The sequence below is a fragment of the Micromys minutus genome (genome assembly GCF_963924665.1).
Source record: "Micromys minutus genome assembly, chromosome: 20".
Taxonomy (NCBI): Eukaryota; Metazoa; Chordata; class Mammalia; order Rodentia; family Muridae; genus Micromys; species Micromys minutus.
This window is the reverse complement of record NC_137955.1, coordinates 18,381,333-18,403,460: the sequence shown is the minus strand read 5'-3', so window position 1 is coordinate 18,403,460 and position 22,128 is coordinate 18,381,333. Positions and strand designations below refer to the sequence as shown.

Here is a 22,128-nt window from a genome sequence, read left to right as displayed (position 1 = left end):
CTGAGACTGTAGTTCCTGACTTGGGTACCTTTATTCTCTGCTTTGGAAGAGCAGAAGTGTTCTACCATCCCCAAACCAAAGCAGATCCCTGGCCATTTTATTCCTAGCTATCCTCATGTTCTACTCTTGAGAGAGCTGCAAGAGAATAACAAAATCCTATCCAAAGTGATTCTTATTTTAGAACTTTGGCCAGCGATTTTCAGTGCATCAGAACTTAAACACCAAGAACAACCAGATGTCTGGTCCAAACCTAAGTGGTTCTGATCTGGGGGATCTGGTGAGGCCTGAGCATTGTATTCTTTCCTCTCTTTCTATTTTTCTTCATATGGATATATTGTAATCTTTCTCCCTTCTATTTCTTTTCATATGGATACATTTTACTTTTCCCCTTCTATTTTTTTATAGATGTTTTGCCTGCATGTATGTGTGTACCACTTGTGTGCTCATGTCATCAGAAGGCAGAGAGAACATCAAATCCTCTGGACCTATTATTGATTATTGTGGGTTGCTATGTAGGTGCTAGGAATTAAACACATGTCATCTAGAAGAACATCAAATGTTCTTAACCACTAAACCATCTCTCTAACCTCGAGAATTTTATAGTCTTAAGCCAAGAAGTGCTTGCTGACAGGAGCCTGACAAATATAGAGGTGAACTGAGCACAGGGTCCCCAACGGAGAAGTTAGAGAAAGGACTATAGGAGCTGAAAGTGTTTGCAACCTCATAGGAAGAAAGAGCAACAATATCAACCATCCAGACCCCCCAGAGCTCCCAGGGACTAAACCACCAACCAAAGAGTACACATGGAAGTACCCATGGCGCCAGCCACATATGTAACAGAAGATGGCCTTTGTCAGGCATCAGTGGGAGGAAAGGCCCTTGGTCCTGTAAAGGCTGGATGCCCTAGTGTAGGAAAATGCCAGAGTGGGTTGGTAGGAGTGGGTGGGTGGGGGAGCACGTGCATAGAAGCAGGGGGAGGGAAGATAGGCTAGGGGGTTTCCAGAGGGGAAACTGGGAAAGGAAAATGTAAATAAATAAAACATCAAAAAAAAAAAACTTAACAAAGTATATACACTGCAATAGATAACTGCTACATGCAAATAAAAATTAAAATTAGATTAACTAAACCATAAAAAAAAGGTCTTCATCAGTGACCAAAAATACAATCAAGGAAAAGAATCACTTAAAAATTAATACTCATTTCTGGTAATTGTGCACACAAGTTCATCCTACCCACGTATACGCAGAACTTAACAAATGTCTACAGTAGTAGCACTATGAAATGTTTGCACAAGCAGAACCAGAAGCGCAGACCATCATCACACCAATGCATGTAGGAAACAGCATGCGCACCAGCATCTTCTGTTTGCTTGTTTCTAACTGCAAACATCTTACTTAATTTCATATTTATCTGCATTGTACAAAAGTGGGGAAAAAAATCAATAAAAAAATAATACTTACAACTGTTCAATTTGCTCAAATTCTTTCCCATCATCTGTATGAAAACAAACAGAAAAGATACGGCAATTAAGGACACAGTGCTATCTTTACACGTTCAATTCAACCTACTCCTAGCAACACTTTTCCAGGGAAAGGACGGACACAGCACCTGCAGTAGCTATGCCTTCCTCTGTTCCCTTTAAACAGGATCCCAGACCTTACCTGAATCTCTGGTCCAGAGCTGATCAAGAGCTGTTTGGCACCCTACAATATTTTTTCCCCAAAACTGTGATGCCATTGAAGTATTTTTTCCTTAAGAATTATTTATTTATTTTGTATATATGTGCACAATATAGCTGTCTTCGGACACATCAGAATAGGGCATTACAGATGCCATTACAGATGGTTGGAAGCCACCGTGTGGTTGCTGGGATTTGAACTCAGGACCTATGGAAGAGCACTCAGTGCTCTTAAGCACTGACTGAGCCATCTCTCCAGCCTGCCATTGAAGTTTTTTGTTTGTTTGTTTTTGTTGTTTTGTTTTTGTTTTTATATATAAAAAAACAGAATAAGCAATTTTTGTCAAGGATTTCTCATTTAATAGCCCAATGGATATGGGTTTTAAAGAACACTAATGTAACCTTGACTTTTCTAAGAATCTGTAAGAGGTGATAAAATGGTTCTTAAGTGGAGATGAAGACAGAACTTTACCATAAAGCACTTGGTGCAGAAGAGCAAGGCCCGATGGTCAATTCCCAGAGCCAGGTGTGGTAAAGCATGCTTCATTACCACACTTGTAATGCCAGGGTGGGGACAGAGAGACAAGAGGAAACATGGAGCTTGGTGGCCTGCCACTCCAGCCTAATGGGTCAGGAAAAGACCATGTGCCAGAACAAAGTAGACAGCAATCCTAAAAATGACACTCGATTTTCTGTTCCGACCTCCCAATACACATGCATCCATTAGCACCACAGACAAGCAATCACTCTGACACAAATGTTTAGAATTATTAAAAAAAAAAAAAACAAGCAAACAATCATTTGACATCATTCATATTAAGCAATCGTGGCTTTGTTCGTTTGTTGTGTTGTGTTTTGTTGTCTAAATCCCAATTTCTACACATATACCCTAAGTGGTGCTTAGTGGAACTGAGAGAACAAAAGATAATTTCAAAGCCGACATTTTGTGGATTGTCCTGCAGCCATTTGTATTTTGTTGTTAGTTCCACTTCCGCAAGAAGAGCTGCCTAGTCATATACTCGGGTGACTTCATTGGAACCTTCTTCCCATTTTAATTTGTAAAATAAAGGTAAGAGCCAGTGATTGGGCAGGGGAAGGAAAGATGGAGAGAGGGTTTGAGAAGAAGGTAGAAGACGGAGCTGAAGCACGTGGCCTGGAGAGACCGTAAGTTCTAAGGGATCTCATAGCTGGGGAACAGTGTAGTGTAGTGGTAGATACTCAATCTAGACGAAGCAGCTTGTATTCATATTAATTGAGTAGTGTTTTCACTGAACAGTTTTATTGGGGCTGAAGAGGTTACTACAAGATTGACATTCTTTGAGAAGACAAGAGAATCCAGGCTAAGAGCATCACCACTATTGTTACAAAAATAAATACTGGACCAAATATGAAAAACCCTCACAAACCATTCTTTATTCTGTGTGTATGTATGCATGTAGGAACAATGCCTAATTATGGTGGTCACAGCCTGACTTCAGGTGTCTGTTCCCCTTAGACTTCCACCTTGACAGGATCTTCCTGCTTTTTTTCTACTGTGTATGTCAGGCTGGTTAGCCGAAATTTCTGGAGATCTGCCTTTACCTCCATCCTTTACATAGCAATGCTGAGATTAAAGCTGTTCGCACAGTAAGCTCTAGAGAGTTCTATTCAGCTTCTTACACTTCTTTAACCAATGTTTCTCCCCAGCCATTCTTCCAGCCCTCTCCGAGGCCATAGGGAGCATTATAATTAAGTGATAAGGAAAGAAAAAGACATCTTACCGGGTTCATTCTTTTTCTTCTGTGTGTACACTTCACAAAGCAGAATGATAGCCACTAAGAGAATGACTTCAGCAATTATGGCGAGAAATGGCTTGAGGGGTACCATGAAGCTCAGCACAACCAGCTCAATGTGTTCCTCACTCTCCCCTAGCTGGAAGGATGCACGACACCAGTAGGACCCTCCATCTTTCTCCAAAAGATGCTTTATCTTGAGCTTTGTTTCATTAGCAAAGGTTCCATTGATAACATACTTATCATCCATGTGAACATCGATGGGAACCTAATGCAGAAAAGACATTAAAACCCTTACGTAATGCAAAAAGAGATACAGGCCCCATTTGATCTAATTCTGCACAAGGCAGAAAGACAGAGCCAAGAAAGCCACTTCCCAGAAAAGGGCATATTAAAATTTATGAGATATTATATAAAACAGACCTTTAAAGTCAGAGCAGGGAGATGGTATTCCTGCAGCAAGCAAGGGGGGGAAAGTCTATTCATCTGGGAGGATGGAGCTCTGAATGTCTAAATCTACAGGTATATGGCTTGGTCATCATTAGTAACTATTCGGTGAGAACTCAAGGAAGAAAAGCATGTCTAGCCATCCTGGGTTTTCATTCTCATAAACACAGACAGACAGGCACAAAAGGAACGGTATACCTCTAAAGAAATTCCTCTGAAGATATATCACTAACCTGAAAACACTAGTTCCCTACACTGATGGCTAGTAGCAGCCCCAGTGGCCAGCTAGCTGTCTGTGCTGTCTTAGACCCCAATTCTTCCATCTCATGTTCCAGGTTCTCTCCCAGGTAGACTGGCTTCTGAGATCTGCTGGGTTTTCCTCCAGCTCCCAAACTCATTCTTAGAAGCTGTTATACTTACTCTATTTAAATTAAATTTTATTCTCAGGACATTTGATGCCTTTACTACTCTATCCCTTGCCAGAGATGTTCAATTAAGTGCTAATCTGCATATAAATGTCCTCAGAGGCTATCCAAGGAAGAATTCTCTGTAAATGTATTTGGGAAGAAGCAAAGAAGACCGCTGCCCATCTCTGTAGACAGGAGGCATGGCCTGTTAATATTCATGACAAAAAACCACCATTGAATCAGAGATAATCATTCACAGGACCGAACTTTAAGAAAGTTCAGAGCTAATCCTGACACAGATGATGACTTGCATTTTGAAATGGAACTTGACCTAAAATGCTGACCTGTGACCCCTTCCCTGGTCCTGTCTCATAGCTGATTATGGTCAGGCTCAATGCCAAGTTAAGAGGATGAATGATTCATATAAGAAAACACACAGATGCAGAGAAGATCATTCTATGACTTTAATATAAGTTGACTTAGGCTCCAGTTTGTCTGCTATCACATGTGCATGAATCTATTAGGCTACATATCTCCCAAATATCACAGCTGATATCTTTTATAATCTATATGTCATTTCGGCTACCTGTCCTAATCAACAATAGAACAAACGGCAGAGGATTCATTGTTTCAGCGGCCTCTCGTCACTTCCTTGAAGCATTAAAGAATTATTATCATCACAGAACTAGACTTGCTTCTACCGAAGCTACCAGTTTGTTCCAGGAAGAATTTAACACCCCATTCAAAGATCTGTTGCTTCATGTGCTCCACATACACAGAATTACAGCTTTTTTCAATAGAATTTTAATTTGAATACTCATTAGCAGCAAGGAAAGATCAGAGTACCCCTAGAGTGCCATGTCCCAAGTGTCAAGCTCTTTGGAGGCAATCTGAGAAGACAGGAAGCCTTGAGATGCAGCACCCCACTCCTTTCCAAGGCCTAAAGAGCCCCAAAGGGACAGTGTCCCAACAAAAACTAAGACCTAGGTTTAAGTGACCAAATTTCCCTCTGTTTTTTTTTTTTTTTTTTTTTTTTAAAAAACAAACGATAGTACATTGAGTCCCACTTCAGATATATCAGGAGACAAGATGGAAAAGGAGGCTGGCATTTTGTTTTCTGTTTCCCTAGTGACTGACGAACAGTGAGGCTTTTTTATTACACTTATTTCTAGCCTCGTCAACTACAAATGTTTTGGTTTTGCCCCATTATAGAGTCTGAGGTACCATCAAATTCTATGCATGGCTTGGAAACAGATGATCATCCTGCTCCCCCTCCCATGGGTCTTAGATTACAGGCATCTGTCCCTACACCAGGCAAAGTCTCTCCTTTGTTTATTTTTAATTTTCTTTTGTAGCAGAGAGTAAATTGCAAAACCTAAAAGTTGAGTATGAGTCAATAAAGCATTAAGAGTGTCTTCACACATATAATGTAATAACCTGAGACTACCCAATGACAACTCCATTTATCACCTTGGTGACTTGGTCATTACCAATTATAACAGAAATACTAGTTTTGCTAGGAATTTTAAGTCAGATATAATCTTATTTGTGAACTAAAAGTTTTCTTGTTTTGTTTTCTTCAAATCAGAGGGGGAAAAAGACCTTTTGTGCTTACACGTGTGTATACCTGAGTGTGTATGTGTGAGCATGTTTTTACGTATGGTGTATGTGGAGGCCACAGATAAATATCCAGTGCCTTCCACTTTGTTTTAGGGGGAGTCTCTCCTTGAATCTTAAGTAAGTTCACTAGCAATACTCGACTGTGAGGCCAGCAAGCCTCTAGGATCTTCCGGACTCCCATCTCTCTAATGCGTGTATTACAAATGTGCTTCTCTTTCTACATGGGTACAGGGGATCCAAACTCTGGACCTCATGATTAAAGGACAAGCTCTTTCACCAACTGAGCTGTCTTCCCAGTCCCAGAAACTCGATCTTACCCGTGTAGTTCCATTACTCATGTACCAAGTCCAATTTAAAGGAAGACCATTTTGACATTCACACTTCAGCACAGTAGAATCCCCCACGTAAGTGATCAATGGCTTGTTTTTTCCATGAACTTTGGGTACTAAGAAAAAAAAATGAGAAAAATGCATATTTACTGAAAAGCAAAAGAAATGGGCTAAATTCACGGATATCTTCCCACTTTGTTTCTCACTAAGGTACTGTTCTCTTCACACATTTTTGATTGCCCACAAAATGAAACCAAGACATCAGCAGTAGTGGTTAATTGTCGTGGATGGAGGACGTCTCTAGAAAGGTCTGCAATGTACAACTGGAAGGAAAGCCTCCAGTGATTCAAATTCTAACCATTTCAAGTTTGCAACAAAGTATCACATGCTTAGGCTAAAAAGAAAAAGGAGCTTTCTCTTCTCAAGGCTGTTCTTCCTTCCCACAGACTGAGATACTGCAATAGTATTTTCAGAGCTTTACCCTTAAGTGGCAAACATTAAAAGGCAACATTTTCAGCCACGAACATAGTCTTGATGGATGCAGATTTTTAAAGAGCCCGCAGCCTTAGAGGAAAGTGGTAACACTAAGGGAAAAAGGGAGGTCAAGGGGGACCAGGGATGTGGCTCTGTGCAGAGTGCATCCCACGGGGCACAAAGCTCTACACTGCACACCAGCACTGTCAAAGGGAAGTTAAAGCATAGAAAACAAGACGCTTAAAAACATAGTTACAGCATGATTTCAAAAGAACATATACTAACACCAATTATGGTAAATCTCTTCCTAGTCCAGAAAGTTTGAAGTATATACAATTAGTAACAAAACTGAGGAAACCAGGAAAAGTTAAATTTTCAATACCCAAACAATTTGCTTAAAGAAAGTCCACCACATGAACAGAAGCATTCAATAGAAAGCCACAAAGTAAAATTTGCCCTTTTTGAAGATACCTTTGTGTTTTGTTTTTTCCTTTTTCCTAATTGTACTGATGTTAAGCTTTATTGTTTTTTAATTTTGTGTGTTCTGTTTATTTAGTTAACAAGCAAGAAAAAAATAGATAAGAACTTCTGTAGTTCTAAATGTCTATAGGGTCAAAATTCATAGGTAATTTTAACTTTCATCAAAGAAGTTGGAAAAATCTTCAACTTCTATAGCTAAGACTCTGGATAAGCTATGCTGTGCAGGAATTCTTGAATTTTCTACCGATGTTACTGAGCATTTGCATGATGCATGAGTTATAAAGATGGAAGACAAAAAAAAATCAGTACCTATTGAAAAAGACATTATAATGCTAATAACCAGAAAAGGACCAAAGCCAGGATTTCTTTGGTGGGTTCTGTCCTTGGGTGAGCAATGTACCAGTGACAAAGGAAAACCTATCTGTAACTGTTTAAAGTGAGGCTACATCACTGGGTTTGATGCTGATCAGTAGTGTGTAGCGGGGCCCTGTCAACAGTAAAGAGAGGCCTGGAAGATGAAGGATGCTTCCCATGTAGACATAAATGCTTCAATAATCAAATAATGATCTCTACATCCGTGGCTGTGATGGTGTGAATAGTATCTTCCATAGTCTCTGACATTTGAACACATGGTCCCCGTTGGTGACTGTTTAGGGAAGTTTAGGATGTGGCCTTGCTGGAGGCAAGATTTTGAAAGCTTAGATACTTTTGGTCCTTGAGTTTGCTTTCCCTGCTTCCTGCTTTAAGTTTAAGATGTGAGCCCACAGCTTCTGCTTGGACCACCACACTTCCCTTCTAGGATGGACTCTTAAACCCCCGAAGCCGTCAGCTCAAATAAACTCTTCCATGTTGCCTTGGTGATAGTGCTTGACTCCAGCGGCTGAAAGTAACTGAGACACTGGTTCTCACACTCTTCATAACCACAGATGCATGCTTTGACCAAACTAAGTAGTCTACCCATCAGGCCCTGCGAAAGAGGCAAGTATTTATGGGACATCATTATGGGACATGATTAGAGGTGAGCACATATGAATGGACTAAGATGCTTGGATTCCAATTATCTCACCCAGAAACAAACAAACAAACAAACAAAACCCTGGTAGGCTGACCCAACTGGAAGAGCTAAGCGTTCCTTTTGTCAACTCACACACATAACTTGCTGACCCCTGCTAAGCGGTTGATCCTAAGGACTATCTCAAAGATCAAGTGTAGGTGTTGAAAGGAGTCAGCACTGCCCTGCTAATGCAATGGAAATAAGAATCCGAGCCAGGAAACACATATTTGACATACATGACAGCCTGGATAGACCTAAGTAAATATCTTATGGGTAAGGTGTTTCCCTGCCATGTTCTTGTAAAGGGTTAGACACGAGTTCAGCAAATGGAAAGTGTCTGGTACATGGTAACTGTCACAACATACCAACTTTTATTGGGATTATGCCCCTGATACAGCTCCCTTCATCATTTCCCATAATTAATGGCCGTGCCCTTTAAATGTACGGCCATTAGCCACCTTCAGAAGAAAAATTATTGTCCTCTGTGGTTTTTAGGTCAGCTAGCTAGCCTTGTGGAGCAGAGGAGAAACGAGTTCTACAGAGGAGAGTGAGGGAGGACTACATCCCAGAACTGTGTAGATGTCTGCAGCCACCCAAAAATGGTCGACTGAGCTTTTGGATGACTCACCCAGACCATCTGGAAAGGGAGATGCTGCGGTGAGGGGAGCGAATGGGAGAGGGTAAGACGAGATATTCGCTTCAGACCCCACGGAGACCCCCCAGTCCACCCAAATACCATGTGGGAGACAATTCTTCATAGGAACCACGAGACAGACTCTTCTACAGTTCAGGCCACACAGCCAAGTGCTGGCTAAGATTAGGCGTGTGTGCTGTAGTGTGGTGGAAGTTTTAACTTTTGAACCAGGATGCCCAGCTAGGTCCTTACCAATGACTAAAAACATAGCTGGTGTAAAAGATCAGAACAACCTTCCTTCTAGACCTGTGTAGTATATGGAACAGAAGGGATACTTGAAGCCTAAGGATAAAAAGGAAATACCTCACAACACATAGTTTATAATGAGAAAATCCAGAAAAAAAGCAGATAATAATTTGATTTAAAAAAAAAAAAACTAAAACTAAAACTTTAAGAAAAGAATTTTAATCTGAATGGATTTAGATGAAAAGGGGATGGGGAAAAACATCGCTTATGTAGGTGGTTCTGCCTCAAAACAGGCTACTCCTATATGCTTAGTCCAACATCCTCTGTCTACTGAATTCACCTCAGAACTCATCTGTATATCCAGATGGCTCTGAAATGGAGGAAAATAACCATTATGAGAAAACTGGAAGCAATTCCAAGATCCAAGGGAAAGAGCAGACCATCTGTCTTGATACTAATATAACAAGTATATTTTAAGTTATTGAGGAAAAGCAAATGATTAAATGTCAAGATGATAAAGGCTCAGCTAGGCAGCAACACAGAACATTTTATTCGGATTTGCTTTTGCTTATGGCAGGGTCACTTTCTTCCCTAAAAATGGATGGTGGGAACTGCCTCAAGCTGGACAATGGTCTGTGGACCGAGGTCTCCATTAGACTCTAGGTTAATTCCTTCCTTTCACTGAACACTCCTGTTTCAAGAACTAGAAAACAGAACTGACAATACTTGCAAGTACTGTAGCACACTGACTGGCTGCTCTGTTTTGTAGAACTGGAAATTTAGAGAAATAAACAATGCCTGTTGACTGTTTCCCCCCACTCAGATGAATGGGCACCTTTTTCTCCGAGTCACCAGCACTAGGCAGAACTCAGGCTGTAGAGAACAGATTAGTCAGTCCACTTTGATTAAAGTCAGGAAGCCCTAGGTGCCTATGCAGTCTAGTCTTCCCAAGATTCGCTGTAACGGAAGCAAGGCTTGTATTCCTGGCTAGCCAGCAATCACATTATTTGGCTCCTTTTGATGCACATTTCCCTATCCGTGGTTTTGTTGTGAAGAGAGGAGATAGAAAGTGTGGGACTAAGCTACTCTCCAATATCCTAACAAAGCACCCCCAGCTCCCAACCGCACACACATCACCAGACTTCTTCACAAAGCACCCAGCACCAGGTGAGGCTCTATTATGGTAGCACTATGTTTGAGGGTCAACTCTAGGGCATAGAGGGCTTCCCATTATTTTGGAAGAGGTGCCAATTAGAGAGACCTACAGATCGAGCACAGATCTGAACTCACCTTTTTCTGAAGCCACAAGGTCCCCTCCAAACCTGAAATGGAGTTAAGCGACACTTCTCAAGGGTCATGTGGAGAAGCAGAAAGGTTCTTTTGGAGCCCTAAGACTCAGTTCACCCTAAGGTTAACAGTGTTCTGAAGGGCAAATCCTGAAAGCCCAGCATTGGTCAGCGTCAGATTTTGTTATCCTGGGCTCTTTATCTTTTAGATACTCAACTTTTCTAACTGGCACGTTTCAGTTAGGGTTTCTGTTGAGCTGAAGAGACTCCATGACCAAAAGCAACTTGGGGAAGCAAGGGTTTATTTCAGCTCACAACTATCAGGTGACCTCATCTCTAAAAGAAATCAGGACAAGAACTCAGAACAAGACAAGAAGCTAGAGGAAGAAGAAGACCGTGGAAGGGTGCTGCTTACTGACTAGCTCCCCATGACTTTCTCGGCCTGCTTTCTAAACAGCACCCAGGACCAACACCCCAGGGTTAACATCACCTATAGTGAGTGGGGCCCTTTCACATCAACCAACAATCACAAAAATGTACCACAGCCCTGCCCACAGGCCAATCTGGTGGGGGGCACTTTTTTATTTGAGGTTTCTTCTTTCAAAATATCTGTAACGTCTGCCAAACTCTTATAAAACTAGCCAGCACAACAGGAATCCTTCTCAAAATTGGGTCACGCTTTAGCAGAAATCCATATGTTATAATAATGACCAAAAGATTGACACGTATCCACAAACTGAGACTCAAAAGTGGAAAAAGTCAAGTTTGGAGAGAGTGTGTGGGAACAGGATGTTGAAGTTTGGTCTTTTACTGTATTGTAATACTAAGCGTGGGCCCCCAAGACCTGGTTGTTCCAGGGTCTGTACATATATACCAGGGCCCCAAGTTATTTCTGATTGGTAAATAAAGGTACCAACAGCCAGTAGCTGGGCAGAAAAGATATAGGTGGGGTTGAGGTTTCCCAGGACTGGGGGTCAGAGAGGAACCAGGATGAGAGGAAGGTGCAGGAGGAGAAAGAGAAAGAGAAGATGCCCTGAGTTAAGATTAAAGAAAACGTGGCCCCAAGGGCTGGACAATTAGATTTAAGAGCAGCCCAGAGGAAACATAGTAAGTACTAACTCAGATGAAACATAATAACTAATAACTCCAGGTTGTTGATTGGAAAGTAGACTCTTAACAGCACAGAGGGTAGGCAGCTGCCAGGCTCTTGTACTGTTTAAGGCTTATTGTAAATATAAAGATTGTATGTGTTATCTGGGAACTAAACTGTCCAACATGGGGAGAAACCCTGGGTCAGGATTAACTGCTACAACAGGAGAAACTTTTTTACAAAGCTTTGTGAAGGAGATGCTCAGGACACATAATAGGCAGCAAGAAGGGCTATTCAAGAAAATCTGGTGTTCTGTGAAGAGCTGGATCAGAAGCCATGGCTGTACCTTACACGGGCCCATCAAAATGCTAGGATAAGGCTACAGCCCAAGGAAGTGGCATCGTGGGACCACCCAGAAACAGAGAAACTCATATGCTGAAAACAAAATCTTTCCCTCTTATTCTCTGTTGTGTCTCAATTGTCAATCAAGGAGAAATTGAGAACATGGCTAAACGTGATGCCTTTTCTAAAACTGGCTGGCTTCGCATCATCTCTGCCGGGCTCAGTGTGACCACCAATAGTCATATGGCATTGAATTATATATATATAATGAGTCAGGGACTCACTGGATAGTTCTGACTAGCCTAGAGTTCAATATACAAGCTGGGGCTGGCTTGAAGAGACCTACATGCCTCTGTCTCCAGCGTGATGAGATTAAAGGCATGAAGCTGTCATTTCTGACCTAGGAAATTTTTAACAGTACTGAGGATCACAGTTTGCTCTGGGTCACGCTACACACACTGATACGAGGGCAGGGTGGTAGTATTCTAATGCACCATCTTAGTGTTTTGAAACTTTGAATAAAGTAGGTCGCATGGGGGTTGGGGGGGGTGCATCTCAGGACTGGAGGGTAAATTTCTAACTCAAAGTAGCATCTGGAAATATCGCATTGAGTCTACCTAGTGAACGTTATAGCTGTCCAAAAGTTACAAAATAAAGCTCTGAGCTTGCACCCTCACAGGCTCAAACACCTAACCCTAACCCCAACCCCAACCCCAACCCCAACCCTAACCCTAACCCTAACCCTAACCCCAGACCACGCTCATTTCAAGGGCAGCTAGGTATTATCCGAGGAAGCAGAGGCAGCTAAGGCATCTATGGGTGATGATCAGGCTATTTCCCACCCTTCTCCTTAGGAAACTTCTCAGGGAAAGCAGATGACTGATCCAGGGCCAGGTTCAATACACACTATATTATCAAAATAAGTATAAGTATTTTGATAATACTTATATATTAAGTATTTGCATTTTCTATTCTGAGATTTGGTTTTTGAAACATGGTATCTCTGTAGCCCTGGCTGTCCCAGAACGTGCACTGCAGACCAGGCTGGCCTCAAACTCAGAGATCCACCTGCCTCTGCCTCCTGAGTGCTGGGATTCAAAGTGTGAACTACCACTGCCTAGCTTATCATAAAAGTTTTGATAATTCATTAATAAATTTGACAGAAGCTGTTTCTTTCTTTCTTTTTAGTTTTGCTAATACTACTTAACAGACGGCTGAGAAACACTCACGCCACCGTTTGTGGGCGGCACACGATTCTCAACACATTAGCAGCTGTCCTGTTCTCCTGCTCTGGCTGGTATTACAGGCACATGGGGTTAGCAGAAGATATTTTGTTCCATACTCATCAGTACCACGTTACAGTAACACATCAGCTCCATAAGGACAGAAACAGTGTAAATTGTTCCAAGGTCCTACAATCATGAGCTGAGCTTGATTCATGCACTTCATAGCAAAAGTAAAATAAAATGGAGGAAAAAAAATTGTCTCACTCAACTTAGAGAGGATGATACTAGCTTTTTATCCACACTAATTTGTAGTACTAAAAAAGATCATTCTCCTTAAGAAAAACCATGAACAAGCCATGTAGATGATATTTATAAAAATATACACTGTTACATAATCCTAACAGACTTAATAAAATAACGACCATGAAATAAATTGTTATATAGATTTCTTTAAAGTCTATAATAAATAAAGTCCATGATAAGAAATAAAATTATTTCATCAAACAATAATCAATTATAAATTGATTTAAATTACAGAGAATTACTATTTATACCAATGACTCTCCAAAAGAACCCAGACTATTAATTTTATAAGTATCTTCAGGATATAGCACATATTTAAATGTTACATTAATGAGACTGCCGGCAGCGATCGGCCAGTGTGCTCCGATCGGTCGGAGCTTACCACTGCCAGGCAGGCTGCCACGGCCCAGCATACACCCCAGTGAAGAGAAAATGGTGGGCCGGAACAGCGCCATCGCCGCGGGCATGTGCGGTGCCCTCTTCATCGGGCACTGCATCTACTTCGACCGCAAAAGGCGGAGTGACCCCAACTTCAAGAACAGGCTTCGAGAACGAAGAAGGAAACAGGAGCTTGCTAAGGAGAGGGCGGGTCTTTCCAAGCTACCTGATTTTAAAGATGCTGATGCTGTCCAGAAATTCTTCCTCGAAGAGATACAGCTTGGTGAAGAGTTATCGGCACAAGGTGACTACGAGAAGGGTGTGGACCACCTGACACACGCAGCTGCTGTGTGTGGACAGCCTCAGCAGCTGCTGTGTGTGGACAGCGTCAGCAGCTGCTGCAAGTGTGACAGCAGACTCTTCCACCACCAGTGTTCCAGATGCTTCTGACCAAGCTTCCAACCATTAGTCAGAGAATTCTAAGTGCTCAGAGCTTGGCTGAAGATGGAATGAGCCATATACCGACATAATGAATCTTAGTAAAATAATTTAACAGCTTGGAAACTGATCAGCTCTGGGGGAATAAGAGCAAATTGTACTTGTCATGAACTGTCCCACACTGATGTCTGCCAAAGGGAATGTGAGCTTTGGTAGATCCATTGTCTGTTCTATTTCTTTTTCCAGTGAAAAGTATTTTGATAGGGCTTTTCATTTTATAAATACACTGAGTTAACCAAAAAAAAAAAAAAAAAGAGTTACATTAATGTTAAGTGGGCATTCAAAACAAATGAGCTGAATTAAACTGCTTCCAGCAAATGTAAAAAGTAACAGATTTTTGCAGCCCTGACAGATATGATTAAACCTGTGGTGAGGTAAGCATGGTGGTACATGCCTGTCACCACTCGGGAAGCTAAAGCAGGAAGATCGAAAGGTAAACATTACTCTTGGATACATAACAAGTTTGAGAACAGCCTGGGTTATCTGAGACTTTGTCTCAAACATACATAGATCGAAAAACAAACAGATAAAGACATAGGAAGACAGACAGGTAGACATACTGCGGTCAGAGGCTCTTGGGCAGGGGGGAACTATAAATGGCCATGCTGACCACAGATATTTTCAACCTGCTTCAAAATATCTACATTCACACCCACACATCAGTGCTGCTCTCAGCCTTGATAAGAGAAGTTTCTTTTAAAAAATAAGAAAAGAAAAGAAAAAAAGCAAAGTGGTTATGCAGAGACTCATCCATGGCTAAAGACTGAAAGTAAGTGACTTTTGTGTTTAACTCTTATGTATTTCTATATCAACTCTTCCAAGGCTCTAGGAAGACCCCCCTATAGAAGGAGGGTGGGAAAAAATGTAAATGTCAGAGAATGGGGAGGAATGCTGTAACCTGGTGCCTTGTAGCCATGACAATTCGTACTCATAAAATCACAGAAGTTCTGGGTACCTGCAGCAGACATGTACAAGATTGGTACCACCAGCATCCCATCGAGGATGGGATACATAGATGATTATATTGTAATATATAGAATTTGTTATTGTTTTTTTGTTTGTTTCTTGTTGTTGTCCCTCCCATCTCCCATGTACTCTCTTGCCAGGCCCCTTCTATCAAACTGCCAAACTGTTTCTTCTACTCCGATATTGGAAATATTCCAGCTCCTCTTATTTTGGCCTACCTCTTCAGTGACACCTCAACGGGAGACAAAATTCAACATTGTTTGTGATAAGAACCATAAAGGAACTATGAATACAGGGCAGATAGCTCACCAAGATAGAAACAATCTAATATGGGAAGCCTTTATTATTCTAAAGCTTCTCATTATTCAAAATGGGAAAACTCAACAGCATCCCACTAAAACTCAGGAATGAGACAAGGATGTCCACTCTCAATCAATATAGAACTGGAAGCCTTATCTAGAAAAATAAAACAAGAGAAAGAAATGAAAGAGATACAAGTTGAGGAGAGCTTAAAAGACCCTGCAGAGTCCATTTGGAAACTCTTAGTTCTGAACAAAAGGGCAGACACAAAAAAAGAAAAGAAAAGAAAGAAAAGAAAATCAGTAGCTTTTCATATGGCGATAACAATTCAACAAAACAATCTCACTCACAATGGCCTGAACAACCATAGCCACCAAACAAGACCTAGAAATAACCAAAGGTGGTGGAGAGGGTTTGCACTGAAAAGGACGGAAGACACTAAGGGAGGAAACAGAAGATTATTCTAGGTAATGGGAGACATCCGTGTGCTCATGGACCAGCGGAGTGGCTTCCTGACCATCTACAGATGCAATACATCCTTATATTTCCAATGTCACTCTTTACAAAACTGCAAAAGACAGCCCTAAAATACACAGTGGAAGTACCTATGGTCATTATTCATTGGAAGGAAAACAGAGAACTGGGGTGAGGGTGTTGAGGAGAGAACAGGAAGCAAAAGAAAGGAAGAATGGAGGAAAGACAAGAAGGAAGGGGAGGGGGGAAACACACCATGACTGTTGCTGCCCAAGTGAAATCAGACAACAGAGGAAAGAGGTTAAACAAACAGCACACACAATGTCACCAAATGTGACACCAGTTTCAGCAACTGAAAAGACCAAAGTGAATGGATACATGGATATTATAATTTCTAAGGTGATTTTTTTTTTTTTTTTAAAAAAAGAAGTCTTGAGTGTGAGTAAACGGGGGATTTGGTGAGGGACATGGGCATAGACCTTCACAGTGAGGAAGACCATTCTGCTACGGATGAGCCCTAAGCACAGTAGCCATATATTGTCAGAAGCTACTCGGGCTTCAGAATTGTCAGATTCCTGGTAAATTAGTATGAAGCAAAAGCAATCACTATGCCAACTACTTACCGGACACCTGCAAACTGTGGTTCACTCATCTACCACAGATGTGATAAAAAATGTTTGGATAGCTATAAAATGTGGATTAGGACATTGTTATAAAGGTCGACTGTTTAAAAACAAATTTAATTTGCAAAATAAAAAGGTATAAGTTAAATATAATAAACTATGAAATTAAAAAGGTTGTTTGTTTGGATTAGTTTTTGTAAGACAGGGTTCCTTAGTGTAGCCCTATCTGTCCTGGAACTAGCTCTGTAGACCAGGTTGGCCTCAAACTGGAGATCCGCCTGCCTCAGCCTCCCAAGTGTTTGGGGTTAAAGATGTGTACCACCACCACTTGGTTATTAGAAACACTTTTAAATTAAATTTAGCAGTGCCTAAGTGTGTTGTGTTTAAAACTCTACACTAGCCTACAGTAGTCAGACTTTGGAGTCATTTGTTTCTGTATTGCCAGTCCTGCATATTTATCCACGAGTAGTGTGCCTTTTGTGTTACACGTGCCTTCTAGTCCGGCACAGTGACTCCCAGGTCTGGTTCCTGCCTCAGAGCAGCAGTGTCTGACACATAGCCAGGGTCTGTGGTGGGCTACGCCATGCGGGCTTATAAAGAACACAGAAGGTGAAATTACCCAACGATGTAGTTAGCAAGCTGTATCTGTCACTGGAAGATGCATGACTGTGTTTTGAAATGCCCATACTTGAAGACACAAAATGCAGGTACCACCAATGTGCATCATGGAGGAATGAGACTTTTTTTGTTCCTCTGAATAGTCTGAAAATTTAGGAATTCACAATCTACGTGACTGTTCTCAAAACGAAAAGTTTAGTGGAATAAGTTAATAAATAATTTAAGACATGTATAGGATTTAAGAAAACCTGGGCAGCTGGCCTTTGAACTAAATTTTGTATTTTAAACTAAGATAAAAGAGAAAAAAAAATGGAAGAAAAGGGGAGGTAAAAGGCAAGACTATGCTCAAAGAACTTGGAACTTGAGGAAAAGCAAATGATTTTTCTTTCATCTGATCTTCATCTATTACTACAGTAATAAAAGCCCTAGGGACACGAGAAATCTACTACAGAATGCTGAAGTTATAAATACTGACCTTTGACATTAAAGGTTCCGGCGGGCTCCTTTGCTCCAAAGAAACAAGAATATTTCCCCATTTGTTTGTTATTAAAAATGGTGAACCTAGAGACAGAGTTATAAATACATGCTTATTTCCCAAAATACTTAATAAAAATGAAGACAGCCATTGATCACAATTTTAAAGCAGAAATAATTCTACAAACATGAAAATTAGGATATTAGCAGAACATCTAAATGATTGCAAAAGAAAAAATGTTAAATAAACAGGAAGACATGTGGTTAAATGGGCTGTGGCTGGCGGCCTGTGCCCTTGTGTACAAACCTGTATTGACTGGAGATAGTGTCCCCCAGTTTAGTTGTATTGAAACCATCTAGGAGCTCACCATCTTTCTTCCAAGTCACATTCACTGAGTTCAAAGCCCCAGTTGCCATGAACGTGCATTCGAGTTCCAATTGAGAAGGCCTCTCCAAAGTTATGTTTTGTTCTACAGACACACCGGGCTGTTCTGCTCAACACAAAAGAACAGGGAATTATGTTATGATCATTACATTTGTAGGCAAATTCACTACATAAACACACACACACATACACACACACACACCTTTTATAAACAACATGTATACAAACCATGTTAAATGTTTAACAGTTGTCTACTATAGATACTTTTTTTTCTACTCTTTTTTTTTCTAAAGACTTATTTATTTATTATATATAAGTACACTACCACTGTCTTCAGACACACCAAAAGAGAGCATCAGTTCCCATCAAAAGTGGTTGTGAGCCACCATGTGGTTGCTGGGATTTGAACTCAGGACCTCTGGAAGAACAGTCAGTGCTCCTAACCTCTGAGCCATCTCTCCAGCCCCTAGGACAGATACTGAATGTTCTTCATTTCGGTGCTCCTTCCTTACTCTCCTCTATAAGCAAAGCTGAAGAAAAGTTTTCTTGCATCTTTAATGAAGTCACAAAAACATACGGCTGTCGTGTCCATGTCCTTTAATTCTCAGTAGCCAAATGACACAGAGGAAAGAGCTACCGAGGGGAAAACTCCAAATGCTAGACCGCATGCTGGCACTGCCAGAAAGAAGCACACATATAACTCTACTGGGTAAGCACGCAGACTTGGCAGTCAGGGCAAGATATGAGGACTCAGCTGTTACTCTGTCTTCATAAAGCCACAGAAAATGGTTGACTCTCCTGGGTCTTTTGAATTTCCATATAAAATTTAAGATTTTTTTTTCAGTTTCTGTGAATAAATGGCCTTGACTCTGTAGACTGTTTTTGGTAGGGCAGCCATTTGTACAAGATTCATCCTACTAAACCACAAGTGTGGGAAGTCTTTCTATTTCCTGTAATCTACCTTGATTTCTTTTTTCAGTGACTTCAAATTTTTGTTGTATTGACATTGTTCACTTCCTGGGTTGGATTTATTCCAAGATATATATATATATATTTTTTAAAGATTATTTATTTATTTCATGTATGTGAGTACACTGTCGCTGTCTTCAGACACACCAGAAGAGGGCATCAGATCCCATTACAGATGGTGTGAGCCACCATGTGTTTGCTGGGAATTGAACTCAGGACTTCTGGAAGAGCAGTTGGTGCTCTTAACCACTGAGCCATCTCTCCAGCCCTACTCCAAGAAACTTTAATGTTTTTGTAGGTTAATGCTGATGATATTGTTTCTCTAAGGTTTTTCTGGGTTTTGTTTATTGTCATTATATAGAAAAACTAATGATTTGTTTGTTTGTTTGTTTTAATTTTGCATCCTACTACATTGCTAAATGTGTTTATCAAGTGTCATTTTCTGGTAGTCTAAAAAAAAAAAAGACACTTCTGATTTCTTCCTTTCACCCTTTTTATATCTCTTATCTCTTTCACTTGACATCAATATGTACACACACACACACACACACACACACACACACACGTACACAGACAACACAAACATCAAAGACTATGTTGAACAGAATACAGATGGCGTAGATGTACTTGTTTCATTCCTGATTTTGGAAGAAATGATTTTTCTCTTTAGGAAGAGGCTGGTCCATGTCAGGAATATTACCTCTATTGGGTTATTAGCCAGTAAGTTCACAGATACCATTACTGTTGTTCTTGGTTATGCTTCAGAACTTGATGGTAAAAGCCTATTGCTAAAGGCATCATATATTTGAATAATGGGGTGTGTGTATGTGTGTGTGTGGCAGAGGGAGCAGAATCAAGCTGGAATTGACCTGAAAACTTCACCCTAACCTACTTGCTAACTTTCGGTGCTGAAGATGCTACGCTAGCTATTGGAGGAGGGAGGAAATCAATCATGTCTAGCTGTGGGAGCTGCTAGCTAAAATTACAAGTGGCCTGACAAGATATATCAACCGGTACAACAGTGCACTAGCGTCATAGGAGTAACCATAACAAGATTTAAGGGCCACTCTTCAAAATGAAGCCTTTACTTGGTACTATTATCAGGTCCAGAGAAAGTTAAAGGCTTCAGGTGAGAACCGACTACTGTTACTCTGCCAAGGAGACACAGCATCAAACTGGCTTCCTATGAATTCTCATTATACCCACGGCCATATAAATGATAAATATTCCACATAGTCTTGGGATTTAAATATTTGGTCTCCAGTTGGTAGTGTTGTTTGGGCAGGCGCAACTTTGCTGGAGTAAATATGTCACCATGCTCTGGGAATAAAAACTTGATCTTTGATCCCATTCCAAATCTTCCTGTTTCCTGACCACAAAAAGGGGAGCAAATTTATTCCAACATATCCTTCTATTATGATGTTCTGACTGACTGGTCCAGAAACAATTGAGCCAGAGAACCATGCACTGAAATCTCTCAGACCTGAGGCAAAATAAAGCCTGCCTCCTTTATCACAGAAATAAAACTAACATATTAATAAGAACATGGATGTAAAAATAGACATATATACTCTTGAAGTAGTCCAGAATAATAGAATACAAAACTTATTTTGAGTGAGGAATATTTGAGTTCCTGAAATCTTGATGCCTGAAAGTCCCCTCCTGGGGGTGGTGGTGGGAGGGAGGGAGGAACACTCAGTAATAGAGAATGCTTGCACCATGTCTGAGCCTAAATGGCCATAAAACAATCATGTGTCTTCTAAAGGTGATTGACCCATACAAAAGGTCATTCTCCGATTCCCATAAATATCCTTTCTCCCCCTCTCTCCTGCCATTAAAATGCTAACCACATAAAAGTAGAGAAAACTGTGTTAAGCAAAATGTCAAGCACAAGAATTTAAATGAAATTTAAATTCAAACAGCTTAGTTGTGTGAGATTAAAAAAATAATAATAAGGAAAGTTGATTTTATACCAGAACAGAGTATAATAGTATCTTAGTTTGCTTTCGGCTGCTCTGATAAAGTTCTGACCAAAAGCAACTCAGAAGAGAAAGGCTTTGTTTGGCTTATATTACAGTCAACATCCAACATCAAAGGAAACCAGGGAAGGACCCAGGCAGTAACTGAAGCAAAATCCTTGGAGAAATGCTGTTTACTGGCTTGCACCCATATCAATGATCGATAAAGAAAATGCCCCAGGCCAATCCAAAGGAGATCATTCCTCAACTGTGTTTTCTTCCCCTCTGGTGACTCTAGTTTGTGTCAAGTTGACAAAAATCCCATAATGTTATCTGGCTAGAAGGGGAGCGTAAAGGACAGTTAATGGGTCTAGGGTATGGTTAGATAGTCCAGTGTTCCAAAGGCCCGGACTATAAGCACAGGTACAATTAACTATGCACGTGAAAACACCTAGCAGACTTGGATAACCCTAACATGATACTTTTGAAGAGATAGAGTTGTAGATGATTTGACTTCCCTGTACTGTAAAAAGGTCTCTTTAGAAGGCCATATTGTATTGAAGAACATCTAAAGCAGTTGACTTGCATGATTAGAACCTCATTATCCATCTGCATAGACAGAGTTTTGCAAATCAGAAGTCAAAGTTATTCAAGACTATTTGGTTTCTTTGGTAACCATTTACTGGCCCCCACTGCATTTGACCTAATATCTCTGTGACGTCTACATAAAAATCTTCAGTGTCCAGCGACTTTTGACCCTTTACCAATCTCTATCAACTTGACGGCTAAGAATACAATATTTACCCACCTTGCTCTGATACACTTCCCAGCTAATGACTCCACTAATGTACATGGCTTTCTTTTGTGATTATAGAAATTTATATAACTTCTTCCACCAAGGAATACTTCATTTAGGGTAACTTGAATCTGTGTTCTAAGCCACCATGTTCCCTCATGAGTGCCTCAAAGACTTGTATTCCCTTTAAAGCAGAGTTGGATCTTTAGATTGACAGTGTATACATATAAAAATATCTCACTGAATTATCTTAAATTGTATGATTATTGTTTCTACTTTTAAAAAAGATTACAGATAATA

General features: G+C 40.6%; 1 protein-coding gene and 1 pseudogene across 2 annotated transcripts in view; one reads left to right on the top strand and one right to left on the bottom strand.

The window, feature by feature from the left end:
• EMB (embigin) overlaps positions 1-22,128 on the bottom strand; it is a gene marked incomplete at its 3' end in the record, with an annotated part of 43,521 nt that overhangs the window by 3,130 nt on the left and 18,263 nt on the right. Inside the window, exons 3-7 of the mRNA XM_080933739.1 lie at positions 18,028-18,211; positions 17,722-17,807; positions 6,243-6,370; positions 3,440-3,719; positions 1,462-1,495 (exon numbers count right to left, since the gene is read on the bottom strand). Coding sequence (XP_080789865.1) covers positions 1,462-1,495; positions 3,440-3,719; positions 6,243-6,370; positions 17,722-17,807; positions 18,028-18,211 — 712 coding nt within the window. The remainder of the gene's footprint in view (positions 1-1,461; positions 1,496-3,439; positions 3,720-6,242; positions 6,371-17,721; positions 17,808-18,027; positions 18,212-22,128) is intronic.
• LOC308433618 (mitochondrial import receptor subunit TOM20 homolog) lies at positions 13,822-14,297 on the top strand (annotated as a pseudogene). Its single transcript has one exon. The product of its transcript is annotated as a mitochondrial import receptor subunit TOM20 homolog (transcript).